Consider the following 27,655-nt stretch of genomic DNA (forward strand, 5'->3'; position numbering starts at 1 on the left):
TCAGCTCAAATTCAAATTATTCATAAATCTCTAAAACGCAATCGTATTGGTTGTGACGTCTCTGGTCATATAAATAGCGGATTGTTTACGTTCTGTGTATAGTGTTTAGTTGTGTGGTTGTGTTTCATTAATTATTTTGTGGCCTTAAATAATTAAAGCGTCAACAAACAATTTACCATGTGTACATATTTTTATGGTTACCGAATTTTGAAAAGACGACGAACGCTTTAATTCAGCCGAATTTAAGGGTATCAAAGCAGCAGCGTAAGTGAAAATCCGTAAATTCATTATTAGTTACTCTCTCCTTAATATACTAATCTGTCTGTATTGGTTTAAATTAGGTAAATAATATATATAATTTCACTTATTCAACTTAACCTAACCTATACACGTGACTGCTTTAAAAGTAAAACGAACTTTTAAATTTGTATTTTGGGCATCAAGAGAATAACATGGTAAAATCGGATATGTGGAATTGAAACGCGAGGGTTCTTTGTGCACAGTACAAGGTAGAATTTGCTCAGAACACAGAGTACGATCGAAGGCATATTCAGTCTGGCTCATCATTAGCAGTACTTCAATAGTTGGAGACTAAACACCACTCGGCCAAAAACGTGATCTCCGGAAAATTAGTATTATATATTCTGTTTGTTTGCATATATGTCAAGTAAAAGAAGGCAAGAAGAACATCTAGAAAACATGTACCTACAAACTTAGCTCTGAATGATTACTCACCAGTTGAAACACTCTTCTGCACCACATATACGAAAAATATTAGTAAATGGCCAAGAAATTATTATGATCGGGAATGTTAGGCTTTATAGCATAATGGAAGTTAATTCTATAATCTGAAAGTTTAAACTTACCCTCTTCTGATGGTTGGGAGCCATTTCGGTTGGCAATGTGGCTATGGCGAAGAGCTGATAAAAAACTTCATCAACCTGATAGTTCTTTTTAGCAGACGTTTCCACAAAAGTACAGTAAGAACCCTGACTATTGCAGTACATTTGCACCTCGTCTGCACTAACCGTTCTGAAATCACTTACACTTATTTAAAGGCATTTAGACGTTTTCTTCAAAGTTACCGCATTTCCTTGTCACATTTATTTCCTGCAAATACCATAGGTATTGGTGGTTTACACTTTTTCCCTTTTTGACTTCCGCCACTTTTTGCATTGCTCGCATTTTGTTTGGTTTCAATTATTTCTTTTCTTAGTTTTTTCGCCTCGTCGAATGATCCACGGCTGTCCAAACTGAACACAATAACAAACAATTCGCCTAAAAATTGTCCAGTACAGTGCCAGTCACATACAGTAAAAAAGCCCAGTACCAGTCAAAAATGATAGTCTTCTCATAGCTGGGAAAGGGTGATTGCCGGAAGTATCCAAAATATCCAACTGATACGTTTCTCCCCGAATTTTGTAAATTTTTCTGTGAAAATTTTCTATTGTAGGAGTATAACTGTCGTAAAATTTGCCTCCTAGAAATCTCGAAACCAGTGAAGTTTTTCCAGATCTGGCTGCTCCTAAGGAAGCAATATCATCGAGAAGCTAGAGATTCTTATTATATATTTTCTTGATCCCCTGGTTGAAAGTACGTGCTTTCGCCACTGTTTTCGGTTACTTTTATCCATTACAAATTTTCGTGTGGAAAGTAATAACTTTCGCCACGCAGACTGACAGCTTGACTTTGTCACTGACTGTCAGCTGACTATTTTGACAACAATTTAAAAGCTTTTTTTTTCAAAATCTTATACTTTTCCCGGCTAGTTTCCACCGAGGATCAAGAAAAATAGTATACGGTACGAAAGTTGAATGACCGCCAATGCGTGCATGAAGCCCTCGGCTTGTCCTCGGGCGTCAACTTCAAGCAGTGACGAAATTTCGACTTTCGTCTCTTGTGCCGTATTGTGCTATTTATACAGGGTGATTAAAAATTGACGTCATTCCTCTGGGGGTGTTTCGGGAGTACAGGAAAAACAGTAGAAACCTAGATCAGAAGGATGGCCACAATGTTTTTCAATGAAATCTGCCTAATTATTATTACGTAAATAGCTGTTGCTTCTTAATTATTACAAACTGCAGTAACCATGGGTAATCAAAAAACTTAGAGAGGAACAAAGTAGAAACAAGTACTTTGAGGTTATGACAACTTTGCCACGGGACAGGAATTTGCCACTTTGTCCAGGAATGTTCTGTGCATTTTGCGGTCAATGATGTTAAAGGTTGGAATGTATCATTGATCAATGTCGACATGGAAATCATTTGGAGAGGCATGTGTCCAGGAGTGGATATCTAGAGGCTAAAGAAGGAGAAAAAGACAGTGTGTTACTAAATTGACTGTACAACGGAACCACAAATTTCCTACCCGAATGTGTTTTTTCATTTATGTTTTTTTTTTGTTAATGTTTTCGCTCTGATCTAATCTATTAGACGAAACATCTGAAAAGGAATAAACAATGAGAACAAATTTGTATATACTTTCCTGACTGTGTTTCAATTCTAAATCAAATTTATTCCTGGGCTTCAGTCATTTATTGTCTCTATTAATCAATCAAAATACGTTTCGGTGTATTTTTCCACCATCATCAGTTTTTATGTGTAGCGTTGTTGCTGCTTTAAGCCTTGGCATGCATTTTCATAAATAAACGCATAAAAACTGATAATGGTGGGAAAATACACCAAAACGTATTTTGATTGATAAATAGAGACAATAAATGACTGAAACCCAGGAATAAATTTGATTTGGAATGAGAACAAATGCTAAAATTAGGAGATTAATCAAGGATGGGGATGTGGTACAAAAAATCAAGAAGACAGAGAAGAAGATCAAGGAGAAGCTGAATAGAAGGAATATATGAGGAGATTAGAGATAGAGGTTTGGAGCGAGACGTTTGTCTTTTTGAACCCGAATTACATGATAAAGAAAATTTCAATAAATTGACACCTGTGCCCACTTCTAGTTTTAATTAATGAAATGGAAGTCTAACTTTTCAAAATCAATTTTCCAGGATCAAAGTATTTAGAGCTAGGTTTTTACGGACTTATTACATTTATATATAAAAAATGTTATATATTTAATATGCAGTGTGATCCAAAATTAGCGTCATTCCTTTTAAGGGGTAATACGGGCTCACTTGGAGAGTACCAGAAAAATATTGAAATGTTTTTTTTTAATAAAGTTTAAGGTTTAATAAAATAAAATTACGATTTTTGCTTCAAATAATGATTTTTTTTATATTAAAAAAGTTCTTTTCTACAATTTTGTGATGGAAAGTCAGCGCGGCAATGACGTTTTTTTGTCATTAAAAGATAGTTTCAGGTAGATAGCCTTTGTCAATAATAACATTAATTTGTCAGACTATGCCTTACTTTCAAACTGCTTTCACGAATTGGCGGACATGCGATTGGTTCAGGAGAAATCTCACAGTAACATAGCAGATGCTGTAAGAAATCACGCTAACGAAGGTACGCCTTCCAGGGGTACTCAGAGCATTGCACAACAACTGACACTTTCCCAGGTACCAAAAAAATATCGAGGAAGGACTACATTTTGACAACGTATGTAAGATACACTCAGCACAAAGACACATTAAACCAAGCGCTTACTGAACACAGGTACGAATTGAGCAGAAGTTAATTAACCGAATTCGACAAGTTGCTCGAAAAGAGTAGATAATAAGGTGATTACACAGGCACTAACTTGTTTGGTGTTAAGGAGTCAAATGTATGTTTGTTAGTAATTTGTAAACAAATTAATTTAATAATAATAATTCAAGTTTATGAGGCCAATAATTGACATTTCTTCTTGAATTTACCGTTTATCCTTGTCCATTTCGGTATAATTCCATGGTTACCGGAGTTTTTAATAATTAGGAAGCAACAGGTATTTACGTTATGTCAATTAGGCAGATTACCTTGAAAACCATCCTTGCCGTCTTTCGAATATAGTTTTTTGCTATTATTAATTTAATAACCATAATTTTTAATGGTATAAATGTATATTTATTAATTTATTTGTATGGCTGTTTTTGAAAAAATAGCAGAATTGCTATCGAACCATTAACATATAAAGACTAAAACAACTTTGTTTATTATTGGGATTTTCTTTTACAACCTGAGCATTGAGAGCATGAGATTCGTAGACCGGCATTACGTTCTGAGAAGAAAATTTATTTTTCATTGACCAAATTTTCTTTATAAATTAATAAAATTGAGCATGAGATACTTTATCTTTACAAAGATAAAGTATCTCAAGGCAAATTGCTCTAATAAAAACATTCAAAATTAAAGAGCATATTTTACAAAACAGATCTCAAGAACAACAAACGAATAACCTGTTGTATATTCTGTTGTATGTTGTATTGTTGTATATATAAGTTGAGACTGCATTTTCAGTTTAATATAACAAATGAAATTTCATGGACATCATGCATATAAGCGTTTCATTAAATGTGTTTACGCACTTTTAAATTCTAGCAACTAAGAAGTTGGAAATCAATATTCCAAGATAATGCCATTGTAGTGGAAAAAATGTATTACATATCGACCAATAAATGTAGTTGGAGAAATTTCAAAATCGCATGAGAAGTCTTACAACAAAATAGCAGGAAGACAGTTGACGAGAATGTAAATGAACAATTATATTATGGTCCCAAATAAATAGGGATCTGCGAATGACATTTTTTCTAGATCGCTGTACTAAGAATAAGATTTTTTTCAATTTCAAAAGCTAAATTGGAACATTATCTAAACTTTAAAGCAGATGTTGGGAGAAGCAAGTTTGTGGTTAGAGCAAGACCAGTTTAAAAGTATAATTGTGTTTCTATTGTGGTTAGGCTATATATCGGAAAAATGTAGCAAGAATTGCATATTGTATGTGTGTATCTAAAGCATGAAACTAGTAAAATCTCACCTAACATCACTAATCGGTAACAGTTTTTGGAGGCCAACGCTGAATCACTGCAGGAACTAGTGCCGGCCGTCGAATTGCATTGAGACCCTGGGTTGGTGACTCTGATTTGTTCATTTGACGTTAGTTTCGGGTTACTCACTGGTTTACCGTTTTGAGTTGTTGTCCCAAAACAAGTAAAACAAGACGAGAAGTTCATTTTGATTATTATACTTTCTGCATCCACGTTAGATGCTAGAAATCGCAACCAAATTAAAACATCATGTTAAATCACGTTCGCTCACTAAACTACAACAAAAAGCAAGTACATAGTTCCCAAAATTCGAGGAATATTTGGAAAAATGTCGTGGTGATTTGCATTACTAGGTCAACTCTTTGCTTCACGTTCTGCGCCGGAGAAACCGCAGGGATGTAGGACCGCCCTTAAAAATCGATTGAAATCTCGGCACTGGTATAGCAGATTTCTCGTTTCCAGCGGCATTAGCGTAAAACGCTGCTGAAAATTATTAATAACAGACATGCGATCATATTTTGAAAGATCGTAGTATAATCTAGATACACGTCTGATATTGGCCAAAAAAACATTATTTTCGGGGGTAATTGCACAAGTGCTTCAAAATTACCGATAATTTTGCATGAAAGCTTGTTGTCTATTTTATTTTCATATTGTGTTATTTTTAGTGCTAGTTTATTTTAACATTGTGTCGCAAAAGCTCGACTCCGAAGGAGGAGGACTTTTTTGTACCCATATGAAAATAAACGAATGCAGTTTTCACAAGACAACAAGCTCAAATGCAAAATTATCTGTTTATTTTGATACACGAGTGTAATTTTGATGAATATATCCTGAGTGAACAAAGTAAATGTGGATTCATTTTATTAATTACCTCTGTAATTTTTCGATAATTACACACTTCAAACGGACAGACTATCATACGAAAGAAATATTCGCTGTAACTTTTTTTGGAAATTATCGAATTACCGTTTATTAATCCCTTTTTGCCCTATGGCCCGTGTTGGCTCAAATTATCGCATTTTAGTCTTGTATTTTATTATCGTTCGATAGTGTTTGTGATGTCACGCCCTTTAAGATGACGTGTAAATTACATTTTTTTGGTCTGGTATGAGCCCATGAACCGTTTACCTAACCTAAGTGAGTCATAGCTTTATGACGTCTAAATGACAAGTCATAAAGAGGCCTATATGGCGAATGTAACAGCTTTAATTAGAGATTAAGCTGAATCTTTGGGTATACTGGGTGATTTAAAATTGGCGTCATTCCTCTGGAGGTGTTGTCTGGCGGTATTTTAAAAGTACAAAAAAAATAGTTAAAAAAATTATCGTTATTAAAAACTGAGAAACTTGCAAAACTTATATCAGAAAGATGGCAACAATGTTTTTCAAGGTTATCTGCCTAATTAACATTACGTAAAAACCTGTTTCTTCGTAATTATTTAAAACTCCAATAACCATGGAATTATACAGAGTGGCAATAAAATATATAAGGATAGACCGTCAATTCAACAGGATTCGTTGAATGTAGGAACGTACTTTTTCGAAATGTCAATTATTGTCCTCATAACCTCGAATTATTAATTTGTTTACAAATTACATTTAAAAATTAATTTGTGTCTTTAACTCCAAACAACTTAGAGCCTGTCTAATCAGCTTATTACCCACTCTTCTTGAGCAGCTTTTCGTATTCAGTTAATTAACTCATGCTCAATTTGTACCGGTGTTCAGTAAGCTATTGGATTAATGTGTCCTTGTGCTAAGTGTATCGTACATACGTTGTCGGAATGTATCCCAGCCTGTGTTTTATGTCACGTGTATTTCATCCATCTTTTGTATTTGGTCTTTTGTTAAAACATTTCTTAATAGCAACAGATTAAAACCTTCATTTATTATTTCCGTTGTTTAAATTACTGCCAACAAACTCCTTCATCAAGGGTCCCTTACTGGTTTCAATTTACATAAAATCTTTAACAGATATGCTGTTGGATAATGGTGTGATCGACTTCTATGCTGACGACACAGTCGTGGCTTTCGTGGGGGAAACGAAAGGTTTGGGAGGGGGTATACGAGAGGACCGCTCTCGGATTGGATGAAATAAAAAATTGACTTGACTAATTCAAATTGACTCTGAATGTTGACAAATCAAATTACATAGCCTTCTCCCTAAGAGCAGCAAATCGTCCCAAAAATAAATGGAATTAAAAACGAAATAAAAGAGGTACCATCTACTACGTATTTAAGGGTAATAGTTGATCAACATCTAAAGTGAAAACAGCATATTTCTAGATAGACTAATAATCTTAAGAAATAAATTCGAAAATTTTATATGATTAGCTACATCTGAAATGAATATCTTTTAATTTGTGTATACAAAGCCACAGTAGAGGCCTTACTTACATATGCTATAATACTATGGGGAAATTCATACGAAAATGCTCTAAAGCCCTTGACAACAATTCAAATCTATATTCTTAAAAAAAATTTCAGAAAAATAAAATGTTTCCAACAAGAAAGATCCTTGTTTGTCTTGAGTGTCTGTTCTCATGCATATCAGAATCCCACAATGGCAAAATGTATTGATCACTCGTACCCCGCCAGGTTTAATGTTGAAAAAACCCTTAAAATTCCAAATGGTTGTACGAATTTAAATCTTAGATCTGTGGACTATCTTGGTGCTAAAATATTCGACTTTCTACCGACGGCAGTGAGAGCAACTGAAAATAAGCGGGTTTTTCAACAGAAATGCATATACTTTGTGCTCACTGATTTTGAGAGTTTTACTGTCCTATTCTGAGTGTCTGTAGCCAATGAAGTATCACTTAACAGAAAAAAATTCTTATAATTGATTAATATTAAATATTCAGAAACTCTACTGGTACATACAGAAATTTGTTTTTTAGGTACCTATTTGAATGTGTTAGAATTGTTTTAATATGGGAATGTAAAACTGCCTTTAAAAACATTTATTGTAACATATTGAGTATTGAGTATTTGCTGCTTGTTCCGGAAGTCCTTACAGCGCCGCTTCGGTGATAACAAGGACTGATAGCAAGGTTTCCTACCTTCGCCAAGACAGATTGCTCCTCGGGTTTTAGAGAAAGACTGCTGAGATTAACAACAGTTCGTGCTGGGTCCAGGCCTGGTGTTGTTTAGGTTGTTCTCTTTAATTTCATCAATTTTGTTATTTTTTGCTTCTGCCTCTACGTGGCGCTGTCTAGTTTTATGAACCAAGCCACCTCTGGAGATGCAAGCCAGTCTTGCTTGCAAAACGTCAGTAAGTCAAGTGAAGTTTTATTTTAGAAAAAAGAGAAGAGAAGGAAAAGAAGAAAAACCTTGAAAGGATATGTCCACCTACCTCTCTACCATTTAAAGTGGTAAGTTCCAGTTTTCCTGCTCTCCCTTGTGCGAAGTTATAAGGAGCTAGAATGTGTTTTTTTGGAAATGTCCTTCTTTTATTAGACTGGCAAAATCAGCTTTATTTTTACGTGACATTTTTAATAAAATAATTCACATTGAGCAAGTGGAGGAAGTATTGTATTGAATAAATTTAAATGATCATAGTACGCATGCAAATCTCAAGATTCGTTCAAATGTTCTTAACGCAAGTCATAATATTAACAAATTAGTAATATAAATAGATAACAACTTTTAACTAATTAATAATTACAGTAACAAATCAACAAAGTTTTGATTATACATTACATCCTTAGTGATTTAACTAACAAATAATGCTAATTCTGTAAAATAAGTGTTAATAGTTTACAAGGCAAAATACGAGAAGACATAAGTGTTTTATATATAGAAATATTTTTTTAAACCGTTCACATATTCCTAAACGTATAAGGCAAGTGTCATAATTTGCGGTACGGTATAGTTTTTCGCGTACTGAAAGTAAAAATAAGAACTAATTCAGATTAGTGAAAAACAAATAAAACCAAGTACTGGTTTCACTTGCCATCAGGAACAATTCCCTTGCTGTGTGGAAAATACTTTTCCTATAATTGGTGAAATAAAATATTATTACTCAACTTTGAACTAAATTTTGAACGGAACAGAATTAATTTTAGAATCAGTGAGACGTATCAACACATGAACAGCTCGCACATAAATAGTCGGAACGGAAAGTTATATTAATTTTTACACGGGTATACCAAAAGTGGCGCAAACTATAAAAATTGACGATGAGCAGACGTATTTGATAAAAGTTCGTTTAGCACTCGTGTTATCGATGCTGATGATTTCATTCGAACTAGAGCAGATCAATGCACAAAAGTCAAAGTCTGCATTCAACTTTTATTCATTGGACGCAGAGTTACTTTCCGCGTTTTATGCCTTGCAGCGTTGAATATATTTATGGAATAATAGATCTTGCAACTGCAACAAATCTACTTCGTCTTCAGTCAACGTGTAAATGCAACTACAAAAATTTCAGATTTCGAAATTTTTACTTATGGTTATTTTTGAAAACAACAACAAGCGACAAATAAATCAAAACAAATTATTATTATTTTTTAACTTCATAAAATTTATATAATAAAATTATTATTAATTGTAAAACATTTGCATTTCTCTATATGTGCCAAAATGATTACTTGATGTTTCGGTATACCCTTTTCATTTTTTTTGTTGCTGGAGTTTTACCTAACAGTCACGATCCAATTGTTATGAAATAAATATGCAAAAAGTTAGTCAAGTCTGCATAGACAGTTATTTTCGGAACAAATAGGGATATTAGAAAAGGAAATATTTTATAGGTCTTTGGGCGGATTGAAATACTCCCAGTGATGGAGGTGAACCACTGTGCGTTCTTCTCCGTAGCCAAGCAAAATCAGACCGGCGATTAAAACTAACAAAATAACCATAAAAACATGCAGGTCTTGATTTCCGTCCGAATTCCTCAAAAACTTCTGAGTCAAATCGAAAATCAGTCTTTTAAGGGCGTTGTTGAGGCGAGAACCGCACGCCTCAATGAGACGTCTTGATAGTTCCGGAATGGATGCTTCGCTACCACGTCTGGACATCCTGCGGGAACGTCGATGAGCTGCAGAAGAAACTTCTTCTTCAGAAGTTGAGCGAGACCTGAAAGTACAAGTTACCTTTATTGCATACATTTCAACTCCGTTTTCGTTGTTTATATCATAAAATCCTACGGTGGTAGAAGTAGTAGAAGATAAAAACAGTATAGTACCTAAACACAGGCAATTCAACCCGAATTAAAGTTGATCATGGGGGATAGCATAAGCCCGTTCCTGTTCACGCTGATTATGGACGAGCGCATTGAAGAGATCAGCGGCTTAAGAATGGGGTATAGGATCAACATAAAACCCATTAGCATAATTTGCTAAGCTGAAGACGCGACAATATTGGTAGAAATGGAGGACAATTTGCCAAGACAACTTCATAGATTCAATCAGGGCAGCACATAATTTAATTTGCAAGTATCAATATGCAAGACAAAATGTATGACATTTGCCAGGGAACCAACGAGATGTAAGCCGGTTATAAATAATGAAATTATCGGACAAATCACAACTTTTAGATACCTTGGAGCGGATATTTCTAGCCGCAACAAACCAACTGAAGATCTTAAATCCCAGATCAACAAAGCCTCGTTAACATCCGGTTGCTTAAGAGACGTCATATAGAACAAGAAACATATGAGCATCGACAGTAAAGTGCGAGTATACAAAACATACGGAAGACGATTACTCACCTATGGCATCGAGACCCGAGCAGACACAAACAAAATAAAATGTATGTTAAGAAATTTGTATGTGTGAAGTAAAAATGTTTGAATCTTTGGAAATATAATTCCAGTTTTGGAAAGATAAGAATATCATAACAAGTACACGCAGTCAGGAAAATAAAACCGAATATGTTAAGAATGGCAAAGATGAAAACTCTAAGGTTAATAGCGGGAAAACACTACGGGATAGAGTGAGGAGCGCGGTCCAAAAACGAGATAGACTATAATCTAACATCGAACCCCCAATTATGCTCGGACGTGTCAGATTTTTTAGCGCCAGGATCCATGTCAATACTCAACACCAGAGAAAAGCTCCAGTAAAGAGAAATACGCCCAACCACCGGTAAATTACCAGAGAAAGAGGACGAATTGGGCAAATTGAATAGCAGCAGAATAGGCACATTGATAAGAAGCGTCTGTTGAAGATACGCTAAACATGAAACTTCACGCACTCACAACGAAGATCACCTCTAGTATTAGAAACGCAGTGCGGAAAGTCTGTAGGCACTCTCCAAATTCCGAAATTCACTTTAGAAACAGAACAACTCATCGAAGAAGGGCGGAAAGCAGGCAAAAACTCACCAAGGTATGGGGACCTGAATAAGATCGTCAAGAAGATCATCAGGAACGATCAGAGAGCTTATAATACGAGGACGATCGTAGAAGCATTATAAAACAACAAAAACATGACGATTGTCCGTTCCGAGAAATCTGAAGGTAAAATGATTATCCACAAGATGAAAAAGGATCAGGGAGTCATTGAGAGTGAAAGAGGAAAGATCTCAGAAATTATTGAGAGACTCTATCGATGACTATACAGCCCATCGGTGACACCAGATCAAGAAGGTCAAATTCATCAGCCAGTCCTAAACGTAGGATCAGAGGAATTAGGAATTAGCGCCCATTGATGGATAAGAACTTAATGTCCAATTTGTGCGTATTTTCGCTGCTAAGTCATACCGGAGCACAATGCTGCGCTATCGAGTATGTCAGGGCCACTGCGGTAGTCCGTAACGTGCTCAGGAAAAGTCCGCTGGTTTCCTAAGCGTGTTACTTCTATATTTTCCTTCTGATCGACTAGAAATGTTTATGGGCTTTAACCTCCACTTTTTATGGTAAGCATTAAGTCTCGACAGGTCGAAGGAGAGGACGATCTCGGCGGGCTCCAGTTCTTTGTGTTGATACACACTGACATATCATCAGCATACATGAATTTCCACGACTTGGTACTCGGCATGTCGCTTATGTAAACACTGAACCCGACGGGGCCAGCACCGATCCCTGGAGGAGGCCGTTTTTAAATAGTTCTTGGGTGGCTTGTATTACCATTTATTTCCACTACAACTCCTCTGTTACTCAACATGGATTGGACGAGTTTTGTTATTTTATAATAAGGGATCACTGTCTGTAGTTCGTAGATCATCCCCTTTTCCCAAACGGTGTCATAGGCAGATGACAGATCCATGAACGCGGTATAGCTCTTGAGACCTCTCGTAAACCCCGTTTCGGTGTGGGTAGTCAGGGCCCATACCTGGTCACAGCAGCTTCTACCCGGCCTGACCAATTTAGATTTTGCTTTAATGCATATTCTGCTGAAGGTTAGCCGTTCAAGTACTTTATAGCACATAGATAATAGATCTATCGGTCTTTAGCTGGCCGGATTCTCTGGAGGATTTCCGGGTTACAGAACGGCTAGAACCCGCGATTTTCCTAAGATTTTTAGAAACTCTCCCCTGTTCAACAAGTTCAAAAAAATCAAGCATGATTCTTGAGTTTGCGCTAAGGTTTTTAATACATTCAAGAAAGACCTTGCCACTGCCGGGGGCGTTATGGAGTTTCAGTCGCGATACACAGCATTCAGTCTCCAATGGCAGGCGACCAAAAGCCTCCCTCACCTCAGTTTTCGCGCCCTGCAAATTATTTGTCATTCGGGACACCATCACTCACACTCTGCGGATTTTGGGCTTTCCCGTTTGGGTTGATGTTGTGGGTCCGCTAAGGAGGGGGGAGCGCTGCGCTCAGCCGAAAGTGTACATGTTTGGTTGGCCTTTTATCCTGGGTTCCGGCGTTTCGGCATACCCCAAGTTTTTGTGATGCACACGCACTATCCGCGAAACGACCATAATTGGAACTCCTTACGCCGTTCCTTGGACTCCTCCCTCCAACCTTAACCTAATGAATATACAACGTTTTCCCTACACTAATGCCTTAATTCCAATAACAAAGGACACAAAACTTAACTTAATGCCGAGGACATCGCCCAGGGACATTTCTTCGATCCTCATCGCGAGCTCGGCCCATTCGTTTAGCTTGTTTATGTCTCAGTGTTGTTGGTCCCGTGCTCGTCTCGTAATGTTATCGTGTAGTGCGTGTATTTGCTCCGTATGTATTCTCTTGCTTGTTGTCTGTCGGTTTCCGTGCAGGTATGTTTAATGTGGTCTATCGTTTCGTTCCCAGGCCCGCATGCACATGTCGCGCTGTCCGTAAGTTTGAAACTTTGTAGGTAGTAGTTCATGTTCCCGTGTCCTGTTGCATGTTGTTGTAATTGTATGTTATTGTTGTATGTAATTATGTCTCGGACCACCGTCTTGCATATGTGGTATAGTAGTCGTCCTTTATCGCTTTTGTCCCAGTTGTCCTGCCATGTGTCCATTGTGTTGTTTACTCGTGTCTTAGCCCATTCCCTATTGGTCTTGGTGTTGTATTTGGTGGTGTCCTTTGTCACGTTCGTCAATTCGGCACCTTCGCTTGCCAGCTTGTGGGCTGCCGCGGTGTGTATGTCCTTGTCGTGTCCCTTCTCTCATTATATAAGCTTCCGCCATCCTTTCCTATGTCTGAATTCAATGTGTCGTTGTAGTTCAGTGATGGCCTTCGTTGTAGTCTTTCCTCTGTTGATTGTTTGTGCTATTTCTTATGTCAGTGTAATGTCTCGTGTTGGCCATTTCTATGGCTTTGATCGCGGCGTATGTCTCAGCAGTGTGTATTTTGGTGTCCTCCGATATTCGTGTTTTGTGGTCGTCCAGGTCCTCAATGTGTATTTCTTTTGCTGTTCGTCCGTTGTTCATGTATTTTAATTGTCTTCTGTTGTTTTGGTGTGTCTGTAGTTTTTAGATGTTAAATGTTCGCGTGTGGCTTGTCTATGTGTTTTATTCTGTGTTCTTCCCCCTTGTTGCGTCTGATTTTATGTACGTTGTGTCTTGCCATAGGTTCAATCCACCATGGTAGTGTTCCATCCAGCACTTGTAGTGCGGCTGTTGGGGTCATGTTATACGATTTGATAGCTATATGCAAGCCCGTCTGGCGGCAAGTGGTTGTCTCTGTCATGTCTCGTTTGCTTTGTGTCCCCATACCTCGGAACGGTACAGCACTGCCGGTCTGAGGGCTCTCTGTATTATTTTTAGTAATGTTGTCTGGTTCAGCCACCACAGTCATTTTATTTTGTGTCCGAGTTTAAGTGCTATCTTTTTTACTTTGTGTTTCGTTTAGTTGTCCGTTTTGTGTCGTGTATTTGATGGTGTCGTGTTGGTCTATTCTGTGGTTGTCCGTTTTCGGTGTCGGTGGCCGGATCCTCTTGGTGCTGATAAACGTGGCCTCTGTTTTATTTGCATTGCATTTTGACCCGTTCTGTCTTGCCCATCTCTTGCACGCGGCCCATATGTATGTCCATTTTTTTCGATCATGAGCCTCGGCGGACTCCCCCGTGATAATTATCACTTCGTCACCCGCGAAAGCCTGAACGTATGTTATATCGTCCACGTGTTGTATATGTGTGGAAAGTGTACAGTCGATATTTTTGTTTTCTTCCACAATTCCGCTCACTCTCTATCCAAGGCTGAAAGGATGCTATACGCTAGATCCGGCTCCCCCGACTCCTCGGGCCTCTCGCAAAGGTCCTCCAGTTCCTTCGACCAACGGGGTATGTAATCCTTCCTTTAGCCCCGAGTTATAGCTTTCTTGGCCGCATCATGCATTACTCTCACAGACCTCTTGTAGTTCACGAGTAGGTGGAACACTTAGGAGATCAAAATCTCAAATCTCCTTCCTGACGCAATAAATGCCATTTGGCTCCCTTAAAGTTTCATCTTGGTTGTCGGGGCGTTTTAAAGATCGGCACTTGGATTCAAATGGTTGTTATGGACGGTCTGTGTTGACTGTTGGGAAAGTTACCCATTGTTTTCTGAGTTGCCGGCAGGGGTTGCTACAAAGCAGAGGTCCGGGAACCTCTCAGTCTGCCATCTCGCAGATCTGAACGTTTTGCTATTTTTGGAGTCGCACACAAGGTGTAGACTCTCACCCTCATAATAAATATCCCCCAGCATTGTGGTGACTTTTGAAGTCGCCCACAAAGAGTGAAGGGTGGGACGAATTGATAGATGAATGAATATTTGCAAACCATTCATCTTCAGTGTGATTATTTATATACCATTTGCCGAGAGCTGCCCCCGACTTTGGAAGACAAGTAGCTAACGTTATTTTTTATATGCAAGGCAGAACCGTAAGCTCTAGACTGAGTGTGGGATTCCACGCGGTATCCGCAGATTTTTAATATTAACAGAGCTTGCTGATCGGATTCAATGTGTCTCCTGCAGACAAATAATATCTATGTCATTATTAATCGCCAACCGGTGGATGTAGTCACATTTGGCCCTAGAAATACCCTCTACGAATTGCAGTATTCGGACTCGGTAAAGGTTCGATAGCTCTTGCCAATTGGTTGTAATAGCGACCGTTTGCATTTGCCTCACTCATAATGTCGCAAATAATCTCGTTGGTAGAGCTTTTCCAGTTGCTGTGGAATTTTAGCCGGTTGGACCGTAGCCTGGGGTATACGAAGAAGGTATTCCACACTCCCATCCGCTTAAAAGCCGCTTATATCGGTTTGAGGCAGTTTGAATGGTAATGAGTCTTCTATCTATATTCCTTTCCATACATAACACAGAGTGTAACACAACAAGTAATGATAATAAACATCTTAGATAAAACACGGTATAATTAAAGAAAAGCCACACAAATTTACCTAGACAACGGACGGGTGCGATGTTGGCGCACCTTTCTTGAAGGGGGCGTGGCCGGAATGTGTTCATCCACATACTTCTGGGCTCGAAGTGCATAAAAGGAGGCAGGCGGTTGTGATGGAAGGTAACGTGGATTAGGTGGCCGTGGAGGTGGAAGCTGATCATCGATTTCCGGTTCCATCATCTGCAAGTCTCGTTGCTGGGTTGCATGGATGTCCGCCGCTGCGTCTATACTAAAAAAGCAATATGTAAATCACAAAATGCCCGTTCTCGAACAGCATAACGATTACCCTGTGAGATCTTTATCGTTCGTTTCATACAACAAACTGTCTCGGAAAGTTCTTTCCAAAGTACTGCTTCTTGGCGGGGGTACAGGAAGCGGCAGTCGTTCTTGGTGGAAAAGCAGCTCCTGTGATTGGTTGGGAGAATGTTCTGGAGTCTTTGCATATTGGTCTTCGGCATGCTTTAGCTCCGCAGATTTGGGATAATTTGACGATCGTTGCTCGACATCGGAAAAACTTTGGGGATTTGGAGCGTCACTAGACGAGCTGTATAGTACTTGGCTATTAGATGGATCTACTTGTCCAGAATTCGAGAACTGGTTAAGTGTGCCAGGATCGACGTCGAGATCCGTTACCTAAAAAATTCCAGTTTCTTAGTACTAGTTCTAGAGTACTAATGCTGATAAAATTTAAGGAACGGAATATTTTTTTTCGAAATTTGGATAAAACGTAAAGTCTGGCCGTTTTAAGGTTCCCAGTAGCTTACTCTGTAGTAGTACCGTGCTACACGTTGGTGGATCCACGACGGTCCTATTTTCAACGGAAGTACGAAATTAGTGATAATATTGGCGATAAAATTATTGTGAGTTTTCTTTGGTTTTATGCTGAGTTTTTAATTTGTTTTGTACGTAAACTAACAATACTTCATATTTTGTACAAACAGCATGCAACTTTTAGAGTACAGTTTAGCTTACACTGTTCTGATTGAGCAGTGTAAGCCTTCAAGCTCACAGTGTAAGCCTTCACTTCTGAAGATGCAAGCCACTCGTGCTTGCGAAACATCAAGAAGAAATTCAACCCAACGACGGCCTAAAAACCCGAAAAACCCATTAGTTTCAATATATGAAATGTGACACTAATCATAAAAATTGGCGATTCGAGAGAACTGGTAATTCTTGGAGATCTCCATAGCGGAACAGGAAAAAAACAAATAAATAAAGTAGTAGGTAAATATGGCGAATAAGTAAATAACAGCAACGGAGAAAGACTAATTGAGCTGTGCACGCAGAACGATCCAAAAATATTAAATGGGTTCTATCCCCACAAGGAGATTCACAAGTACACGTTGATTCAAAATGCAAGAAACCTACAATACGTAATAGACTATGTAATAGTGAGACAGCAAACAAAGTTGAAAATAGTAGATGTAAGGGTGCAGAGGGGACCAACATGCGGATGTGACCATTACTAAGATCAAACATCAGGTTTCAGGCAATCAAAAGGAAAAGACAAACACCGAAAGAGAGTAATAGAGAAAGAAATGACGAGCGACTATTAAATCTGAAACGCCTCGAAAACCGTTGCAAATGCAATTCCAAAAGATATTAGACGATAAATTAGGAAAAAACCAGATACCTAATATTAACAGCTACTATGAATGAAAAGAAATGATAGGAGAAAAGAAACGAAAATAGCAGAAATATCCGGACTCAAGAAAATCAGATGACCTATCAGAAAATAAAAAAGTACAAGCACTGGTGAGAAGGAGAAAATGTGTTAAGAAAAACCACACTTGGGAAAATAGGTGCCAAAAAATAAACATAAACACTTACATAGAAGGAACCAGAAGCTCAGAAAGTTGAAAAACCATAAAAAGCATGAGAAACAACAAAAACAGATAAATCATATCACTAATTAAACCACAACAATGGGGACAATATTTTTAAGAACTACTCACGGAGAATAGTAGAGGTGAGATAAACGGTTATTTTTCTGTAAGAAGGTTACAACGTTCCAGTTTCACGTTGATGATAGGTTTTGAAATGCGGTTCCAAACGGAACATGTTACTTTTAAGATTTTTCATTAAACATGCGCAATGATGATCATGGTAGAAATAGTAATGACAAATAATGATTTAGTTTATTAAAAGAATAATTATTAACTAAAGCTCTTAGATAAAATAAAACATTCTAAAATCAAAAACAAAACATGGGTCAGAAGTACCTGCTTAAAGAACAAAAGAATTGATAATAAACTAGATGAAATGAATAAACAAAAGCTGATTAAATGAAATATACGCTTTATTTGCAAAAATGTTTAAAAATCTAATTTTCATTTATAAATGAATTAACAGTACGTAACAATTTAAAAAGTACGGTTTAAATTGGCAAACGGCTGCAGCTGGATAGATGCTCGACGGTGTCGCATCGGTTCTGTGCTGTTGCAAACGGCTTTTTCGGGTTTATGAGACGGTTCCATACTCAACCGGTTAAATCTGCTAGCTGTAACTACGGTTTCAGGTTACACGTTTGTAATAGTGTTATTTTAGCGGTTACGTTAATTACCGACCATCCCTAGAGAATAAACAGGAATGCATATATATAAAGGAATTGGACACCGCAGACACTGTTAACGTCACCAGGTCACCCCTCAAAGTGTGCAAAGAGTTGAAAAATGCACAGTCTCAGGGATCCGGAAATATTCCCGGCGAGCTCTTCGAAGATGGCACAGAGAGGTATACATAAATTTGACAATAGTAATGCAAAAATGTATCGGAAATCCCAAAAGAATGGAACATATCACAGATTAGCCCCATATACAAACAAGGGGATAAGTTTAAATGTGTGAACTATCGATTGATTCAACCACGGATGCTGTACCTCACCGACCTTATTCAAAATATGCCTGGAGGAAATCTTGAAGAAATGGAAAGAAAACTGCAATACTATGGGCTACTCCACTCTCAGACACGACCCTTTATTCTCGTTCCTCTATCATTCGCTGATGATCAAATGCTAGTCGCGCAAGACCACGACGATTTGAGCTATATGACCCGAAAGCTAATTGAAGAATATCAACATGGGGGTCTGCAAGTGAACACACAAAAGACTTGGGATTAGTTTATGACTACAATTTAAAATGGGATGAGCATATTCACAATTTAATAATGAAAACAAGATATATATGTTATATATGCTATCGAAATACATGCAATCAGGGATACTTAGGATAAATTACTTTGCGTTCTTTCATGCTATTATTATTTATGGAAATATAGCATAAGGGAGGTGCATATTGAAATTATCTCGATTCTTTACAGAAACTACAGAAACTACAGAAAATAATGAATTAACTTAAATTAAATAAGGGACCTTTAAACTTAACTCAAATTTTTGTTTACTTTTTTAGTGTCTCAATTATCACTACAATACACTCAAGTGATGATGACTGGGGAAATAAAAACATCAACGGAAATCCGACATGGAGATTTCTTCGGTCCACAACTTTTCGATCTAATAATGGATGAAGTAATAAACCTGGTTTTTAACAGAGGGGGGATAAACCCCCACAACGGTTGAAGCAAAATAGTATGTTATGTCGACGAAAACCTGATTATAGCGGAGAATGAGGCCGACCTACAACGGCTTCTACACTCATTTTATGTAAACACAAAACCTTTAACATGCTGGTATTGACCTGAGAAACCAAAGCCCTTTAATTTTCAAAGAAGCAATGAGATTTCCTTGAAACTTCCTAGGAAAATAAAACAGCCGTTTTATGTCGTCAAAGTCATGTCGTTCGGATAGCTATATATACAAATTGCTTCAACCCAAAGTAGAACAAATGAAGAAAAAGAACAAGCCCATGTTATTGTTATCTTTGGGACATTATCTGAAACCACACCAGTATGAGCAACAATGACCATGCAACATACAAAACCTGTGTTAGACCCATACTAACGTACGCTATATAAACAAGAGCTGACAACAACAGAATAAAAACACATCCTACGAACAGCAAAAATGAAAATACTCGGGAATATCTCAAGGAACAAACTAAGAGACAGAAACAGAAACACAGAAATAAGACACGAATATGAAGAGGAAGACATCATCAGATGGGGACGCAAACGTAGGAAAGGAGTGGAAGAGCCGCCTGGACAGGACGACAGAGGGAAGACAGGCAAGAATTGCTAGAGATGGAAGAGCATGGACAAGAGGCCCCCCTGGAAGACCTCCAAAGAGAGTTCAAGTTGGAAAATATAGGCCTCAGGCCCACAATAAGAGGAAGAACAAGAAGTTAAGTGACACTAGAAAGTCCCATTATCCGATTATGTAATTATTTGGCTCTACTACAAATTTTTAGTTGATGAGTTAAGATCCTAGTTGCAGATATACCTAATAAGCATTATAGAAAATATTTTCTCAAATGTTGGCCATGCCAAAATTTTTAGATAACTTGAAAGCATTTATAACAAAGTTGGCTTTAATCCAAGACGAGATAAATGTGCACATGTTAAACTTTCAAAATATAGCAAATTAGTGAAAGCACAGTTTAAAAAAATCATCTAACTCACCTGTAGTTCCTGGGCACCTGGCACTACGAATTCCGGATCTTCAGGAGATTTTAATAAACCGAAACTATCAGGTACTTCCGACGATTCGGGGTCATCCACTGAGTCTGCTTTGGTAATCGGTACTACTCGTTCTCTAGGAGATTGTTGATCTATAATCGCACGTGTCCCATCTAAAGGTTGAACTAGTAAAGTTCCATGGGTCACAGTTTCTTCAAATGTATACGTAGTGGGTGTTATAAGTTCCTTTCTAACAGGTTGTGTTGAACTAGACCGTGGATCGTAAATATGGAATTTCTGAAGTTGGGAATTATCGGAAGTGCGCATTTGACGCTGTTGAGCTTGTTCGTTTTTTCGGAGATCTTCTTGCTCTCCTAAGGACTGATCACGATCTATTGATATTGGCTTGTTCTCATAAATGTTTTGTTTTTGATCTCGGGTCCTCATAGGGGCATTTTCTGTTGCTGCTGACCTTCTCGGAAATAGTACTTTATCTGTAGGTTCTTCAGATATTTCCTCACATGCGAAGTCCGGTGGCAATGGTTCCGTCTGGGTACTGACCGTATCTTCTGGGATATTGGTCCTAGAAGTTATGTCCTGAAAAAAAATATAAGATATAACTTAACGAATAATGTTGGAAACTTTAAGAATAGACTGTTCTCCAATTAAAAATTTCTAGCTAAACCGGAAAAATTCTGAATTTCTTGTGATTTTTCAAGTTTTTATAAAATTGACAAGATTTTGTATTTTTTTTCTAATGAACACGTCGATCTTAAGGACTTTTCGAATTGCAGGCGTCTTCCTCTGACATTTAAAGTTACGAACGAAATGAATGTAATTATTAATTTTTAATTTGGACAAAAAATGCTACCAGGATTCCATTCTAAAGTAACTATTTTTTTGGACATTATTAGGAATTGTAATTAAAATAAGCTCTGAATCGGAAAGCTAATTTTTTATTTCGGTGCAGTCAGGAAACACAAAATCCTAACTAGGTAATCATTCGCTCATTTACGATAAGCGGACAATAATGCCTCAAATAGACATGCAAAAAATCGCGAAACATTCTGGGATATTTTGGGAATCTGCAGGAAAAGAGCCGATAAGGACCAGATACAGATTCAAATTTCAAGTTAAGGATATCGATTGAAACCCCATATGTTTAATGCTGTTTCACCTATTTTAATCATTTCAATGTCAACTTCCTTGTCTTCTGGGGTTTCAATGTTTTTCTCTGGTCTCTGTTATCGTTCATTTGTTGTTCAGGTCAAAATAAAATTCTCACAATTCTGAAGATTTGATTGATATTTGTTTGCATATTTGTTTCTTATCATCTCTTTTTCCTCCCCTTGTTCCCTTTTATTACCTTTTATTACCTTCGTTGGTTCTATAGAGGATATTTTCGAGTTATGGAGCAAAAACTCTTAAGGAGTGTTCAGGGCATGAATTGCAGATTTCAGAGAAGGACGCATGTCCCGAAAAGTCTCCTTAAAGAACTTATAACTCTTTAAGACTTTTGCACAAAATCATGTTTTATTGAGTTTCACACATTTGCTCGTATTGGTAATACATGCTATTTTTTCTACTTATATTTTCTAATAATTATTTGTTTTTAATTTAATTATCGATAAACTATCTGCAAACTCTGCTTTAGGGGCTATCTATCTATCTTTAGGGGCAATCTATCTTTAACCTTTACTAACTTTAGCCTCAGTTGAAAGTTTGAGGATTTTTCTGAAACCAGTCTGGTTGAGTGAAGAGTTTCTGGATAAATGTGCCTGAAGACAGATTTGCTTCATGCTCCAGGTTGGGCTTAAACACATTTCAAAATGGCCCAGGATGAAAACTTTAATCAGGTTGAATTGAAAATTTAACTTTTGCTGGAAAATTAGTCTGCAGCCCGTTTAGATTGAACTTTTATCAATCTGTAGCCAATGATTTTGGTTAGAAATTTACTGAATTTATGTATGCTCCAGTTTCAACGTAACATTTTTTTGAAAATGAAAAAAATATAAAGTTTTGTCAAGCTCAACTGTAATTGAATGAATTCTTCCAAAATCATTCTGCAGTCTGTCGATAGAAATATTTACATTTGGGGCTCTTGGAGCGCCCCATCATGTTAATCACTGGACAAAATTTCAAGTGTTCAGTCGTCCAGTCGAGATAGAAACTTGGGACACTTGCAGCCCTATTTCGTTTGTATAACCGGACAACATTTCAAATGTCTAGCGGATCCAGTTTAGCCCTGAAGAAGTTTTGAAGACGACCCATTTGGAAGGTTTTGCACAGGCTTCACTTTAGGTTTGTTAATTCCTGCACAATCATTCTGCAGGCCGTTTAGTTACAAACTTGAGGCACTTGCAGCCCCATGCCGGTTTTATAGCTGGGCAAATTTTCAAGTGTCTGGCCGGTCCAGTTTAGAGTTGAAAAGTTTTCAAAACGACCCATCTGGAAAGTTTTTATCAGGCTCGACTATAGGCTTGATAGTTCTTGTATAATCATTCTGTAGATTGTTTGCTGTAGAACGTGACATAATTTCAAGTCTCTAGTCGCTCCGGTTTGCATGTAACGAATTTTTACAAAATATCCATCTGGAAAGTTTTGATCAGACTCGACTGTAGATTTGTTAATTCCTGTACAATCATTTTGCAGGTAGTTTAGTTACAAACTTGGGACTCTTGMAGCCCTATGTCGGTTTTATAACTCTATTCCTATAACGGAAAAAATTTCAAATTTYATACGACTATCCGCTCCAGGTCCACTGTAGGTATGTTAATTCCTGCACAACCATTTTGCTGGKCGCTTAGATATAAACTTCGCACACTTGCAGTCCCCTCTTCTGTTTATAACTTCACAAGTTTTCAAAGATCCAGTGGCTCTAGTGTGGACGTGAGRAATTTTGAAAAAGACTAATATCTAAATTTTAGTCAGGTCAGGTCAGATGGAGTATATCCGGTGACTTCGTTATACAAATTTTCCGATAGAACGTGCATTGCGTTCTCCTCAAACGCCTAATACGCCATCAACCGTGAATCACCCTGTATATCAAATGCAAATAAGTGGCAGGGCTCCAGAACTCGATGAATTTACTAATCAATCAACGAATCAAATAACTTTTGATCTAATTGATGTATCGTCGAGATTTTTTCTTAAATTAATCTTCAGTATTCAGGAATATTGAAAAAATATTAAATAAGACCCTCTAAAGATCGGAATTTCGGTATAATACATCGTATTACGTACTCAAGGATAATCTAGTACATCGTTTGTTTATAAATTACAACAATTCAATATTCAATAAGATAAAGTAAGTCTGGTTAAATATTTGCAAAATTCATTAAATTTCGACAATTTACCCTGCTCTTTAATTGGCCTTATATTAATATTTTTCCAAATTACCTGATTAATTAAGCTTTATTTCAAAAAAAATCGCTACGAGTCATTGATTAGATCAAAAGTTATTTGATTTGAAATCAAGAAATACCAAAATGTCTCAGTATGCGCCAGCGCCAAGGCAAGCGTACTCCAGTGGGAGATTGATACAATTGTATCGAGAGATGGCTGTATGATATAGTTGGGGCTAAAACCTATGATTTTCTATTTGACGAATACCGAAATCTCAAGATTTCTAAAGAACAGGTATTGATTGAGCGTATGGCTCTAAGGCCCGGTTCCACCATCTCCGATTAAAATGTTAATCATTGATTAAAACTATTTAATCAACACTTTGCGTTCTACTATAATTTTAACCACGATTATGGACACTTAATCAGTGGTTAACTTAATCACCTAAAATGGCTGGTTATTGACGATAATCACGATTAGTGTAGTGATATAACCTCAAACAATTTTAAGTAAACACATGTTGGATTTGTTTTATGGCGATGTTTTATCACCTTCTGATGAGAATAGTGACATTCATGTTGTTAGAAGACCCAAATATTTAATCCGCGAGTCAATTATTTTGAAATCATGGACACCTTGAGTTTTTTACGCTATTTCGCTTATCGAAAATCACTGTCCAAACATTACTGCTGGAAATCGAAATAGACCTGCAACACACTACAGAAAGTTATGATAAATGAATAATAGTAAAATTGCCACATGTTCATTAAATGGATTTTTTAGAACCAACACTATTCAACCCATGACACAACTTTTACTTGTGTTGAGGTATTATGCAATTGGATCGCATCTTATTGCTGCTGGAGACTTTTTTGGAGTAAGCAAAACTAGTCTGCATCAAATTGTACATCGATTAACTGCTGCAATAGCCACATTAGCTCGAAATGACTTTAAACTCCCATCTACAAAAAGAGAAATAAGTGCAGCACAAGTAATTTTTTATGCATTAGCTCGTTTTCCCAAACGTATTTCAGTGTTGGATTGTACTCATATTAAAGTACAATCCTTTGGGGGAGACAACGCAGAAGTATTTCTTAATAGAAAAGGATATTTCTGTATCAATGTTCAAGCGACATGTGATTTGAGGGACCGTTTTGAGAGAAAATTATTTCAGTTGATCTGTCAGTTGTTTGAATCAATCAGAACCGTGGATTCAAAGGAAATACGATCTTACCCGATGAGACTGATGATTATCTAACCGGAGTTAAAATGTTTGTTGTGGAACGCATGCCAATTTAATCATGATTAAAGTGGTGATTAAAAAATGATTGTGATTATTTAACCAATAATTTAATCATTTTTATCTCTTGGTGGCACCGGGCCTAAGGGCCGGTTCGGTTCTTTTTATCTCACCAGTGCAGAAACCATGTACTTCGAATGGTTCAACACAGAGTTCCAACATCGCTACAGGCGAGCCAAAACCCTGGCTCGGAAATTTAGATGATAACTTTCTACTTTGGAGACGAAATGACTTTGTATATCACGTGAAGGCGATCAGTTCTGTTTGCCTATCAAGCTTTTTGTCTGCCTAGCAATCACAGTGTACAAGTAACATTTTGCTCAAATACATTGTGAAATGACATTTCTATATATTGAGAAAAAATACTAAGAAATGTAGCAGTAGACATATGTAGTATTTTTCCCAATATACAGGGTGATTAAAAATGGGCATCATTCCTTTTAAGGGGTGATGGAGGCTCACTTGGGGAGTACGAAAAAAATATTGAAATTTTTTTTTCGAAAATTTCTAGAAGATATTACCAGTTGAAGATCGAATTTTAACTTTGCTATTAAGCATTATTTTGAAATTGTTCCATGTTTAATTGGTATCATATTGGAATACTTAAGCATTCAAAAAGAAAAATTACGATCTTTGCTTCAAATTATGAAAATTTTCGATATTGAAAATGTTCTGTTCTACAATTTTTTGATGAAAAGGCACAGCGGCAATGTGGTTTTTTGCCATTAACAAATAGTTACAGGTGGATAGCCCTTTTCATTAATAACAATAATATGTCAAACTGTGACTTACTTTGAATTTTCTTTCACGAATTTGCGGATCTGCGATTAGTTCAGAGGAAATGCTATAGTAACATAGCAGAAGCTGAAAGGACTCACGCCAACAAAGGTCGAGGAGAGTGGTTTCAGGAAGATAGTGGACGACAATCGATGTTCGGGTTCCAAGCACAAAGGGACAAGTATTGGACATAATCGAATAAGTGCCTTCCAGGGGCACTCAGAGCACAACCACTAACACTTTCCCAAGCACCAAATAAATACCGAGGGTAATGACGCCAATTTTGAACCACCCTATCACATGTGTCACCGTAGGGAGATTTTAAAACTTCCCTATATTCAATTGTTTTCTCACGCATAAATTTAGTATTTAATATCAATTAACATAAATTTATTATAATTTTACTACTCTATGTTTTCATTACGATATCTAAATTTTCATGTATGTAAAGGTCGTTCCAATAAGGACAACGGATTTAAATTTTAAATAAAACTTTGCTGGCACAGACGTGCTCTTTTCATGAAATTTTCAAGGACCGTTGCGTATACATTTTGCGGAATTTCAGAGATACAGCCTTGAATTTCATATTTTAAGGCTTCAGTCGTTGTTGGGTTGTTCACGTAAACTTGTGAATTAAAAAAAATCCAAAGGTGTTAAATCGCATGGCCTGGGTGCAATGCCGATCTCCAAAACGAGAAATAACAGGACCAAGAAATGGCTCATGCTGTAATTCAATAAGTTTTCTGGCTGTAGGGCATGTTGCTGTTGAGATGATATTTTGCAATTTTGGCACAAAAAAGTTAGTTAACATTTCACCGTAACTAACACCACTCACGGTTAATGCTTGAGCAACTGCATGTTCGAAGAAAATGGTCCGATGATGCCTCTAGACCACAATGCACACCAAGCAGTAACTCTTTTTGGATGTACCTATCTGGAACGATCACCCGTGGATTGTCGGAACCCCAAATGAGACAATTTTGTCGATTAACCAAGCCATCGAGATGAAAAATCACCGTCCAATTGTCGTTGTTCCGAAATCCAATCAACAAAGGCTTTTCTTTGCCATGGTCTTGGGGCTTCAGCTCTTGAGCCAATGAAACTTTGAACCCATAAAGCTTCGAATGGTTTGTTAAGATTCGATGCATAGTGGTTGTGGAAACACCGATTTTCTGAGCTCTATGCCGAATTGATGTGGTTGGGCTTTCTTCAACATTTGCACGTACCGCTGCGCCATTTTCAGTCGAGCGACCAGGACAAACGGGGGTTTCCGTTTTCATTTCATTAACCGACCCAGTTTGCTGAAATTTATTCATTAATTTTCTTACAGTGGCTGCAGTTGGATCATTCCGATGGCCCTTAACTGTAAGTATTTTGCAAACTGAGGCTGCGAAACTTTCACCACTTTGATAATAATTTTTTGAAATGAGAAATCGTTGTTGCGTATTGAACCGCTCCATTTTACTTAACCTCCTGCTGTATACTATTAAACGGGCTTTTTTACCACACCATACGTGAATTTTACGTATATGGGGTATTTCGGGATTTATAAGCTTTATTTTGTGAAGTAAATATAATATAAATATGCACGGGGTTTATATTTGGTTGAGCAACTTTTGATGAACAACATATATCTGACACAGGTGCGAACTTAGATGCTGCTCTCTTTTCGGGTCTGGTTGAATGGCGTCAAATCTTAGAGCATTTAGGAAAAAGATAAACCTTGTTTTGCTCATAGTCGCACGATATCTGGAACCTGAGTACGATTCATTGAATATGAATTCAGCTGGGAGATGATTGTCCTTCAAGGCGGCAGATAGGATTAAAAGTCCAAGTACAGCTTTCAGTTCCCAAATTGAAGAAGTAGAAGCATTTTGTGTTGTATATTTTTGTTGCAAAACGATTATTTTTTCATTTGTATGAACCAGCATTTCAGACAGAACGTCATATTCAAAAAATAAAGACAATGT

General features: G+C 37.2%; 2 protein-coding genes across 8 annotated transcripts in view; both read right to left on the reverse strand.

The window, feature by feature from the left end:
• The window catches only part of LOC109537710 (GTP-binding protein Rhes), a 19,354-nt gene extending 14,015 nt beyond the window's left edge, over positions 1-5,339 (reverse strand). The window contains exons 1-4 of one of the 2 annotated variants that reach the window (XM_048669807.1): positions 4,915-5,336; positions 1,331-1,525; positions 1,086-1,278; positions 867-1,032 (exon numbers count right to left, since the gene is read on the reverse strand). In XM_048669807.1, the coding sequence (XP_048525764.1) occupies positions 867-1,032; positions 1,086-1,278; positions 1,331-1,525; positions 4,915-5,110 (750 nt within the window). In that variant the 5' untranslated portion in view covers positions 5,111-5,336. Of the gene's footprint in view, positions 1-866; positions 1,033-1,085; positions 1,279-1,330; positions 1,526-4,914 lie in introns of both variants that reach the window. The other variant, XM_019904566.2, reaches the window with a different exon arrangement.
• A 3,119-nt stretch (positions 5,340-8,458) lies between these two features.
• Positions 8,459-27,655, reverse strand: part of LOC109537671 — a 61,561-nt gene continuing 42,364 nt past the window's right edge. For 5 of the 6 annotated variants that reach the window (XM_019904505.2, XM_048669611.1, XM_019904504.2 and 2 more), the window contains 4 exons: positions 20,267-20,860; positions 15,978-16,324; positions 15,690-15,920; positions 8,459-10,005 (listed from right to left, as the gene is read on the reverse strand). In XM_019904505.2, the coding sequence (XP_019760064.2) occupies positions 9,675-10,005; positions 15,690-15,920; positions 15,978-16,324; positions 20,267-20,860 (1,503 nt within the window). In that variant the 3' untranslated portion in view covers positions 8,459-9,674. Of the gene's footprint in view, positions 10,006-15,689; positions 15,921-15,977; positions 16,325-20,266; positions 20,861-27,655 lie in introns of those variants that run through there. The other variant, XM_019904506.2, reaches the window with a different exon arrangement.

The sequence above is a fragment of the Dendroctonus ponderosae genome, unplaced genomic scaffold (genome assembly GCF_020466585.1).
Source record: "Dendroctonus ponderosae isolate FM_Combo_2020 unplaced genomic scaffold, Dpon_F_20191213v2 Dpon_F_20191213_9, whole genome shotgun sequence".
Taxonomy (NCBI): domain Eukaryota; kingdom Metazoa; phylum Arthropoda; class Insecta; order Coleoptera; family Curculionidae; genus Dendroctonus; species Dendroctonus ponderosae.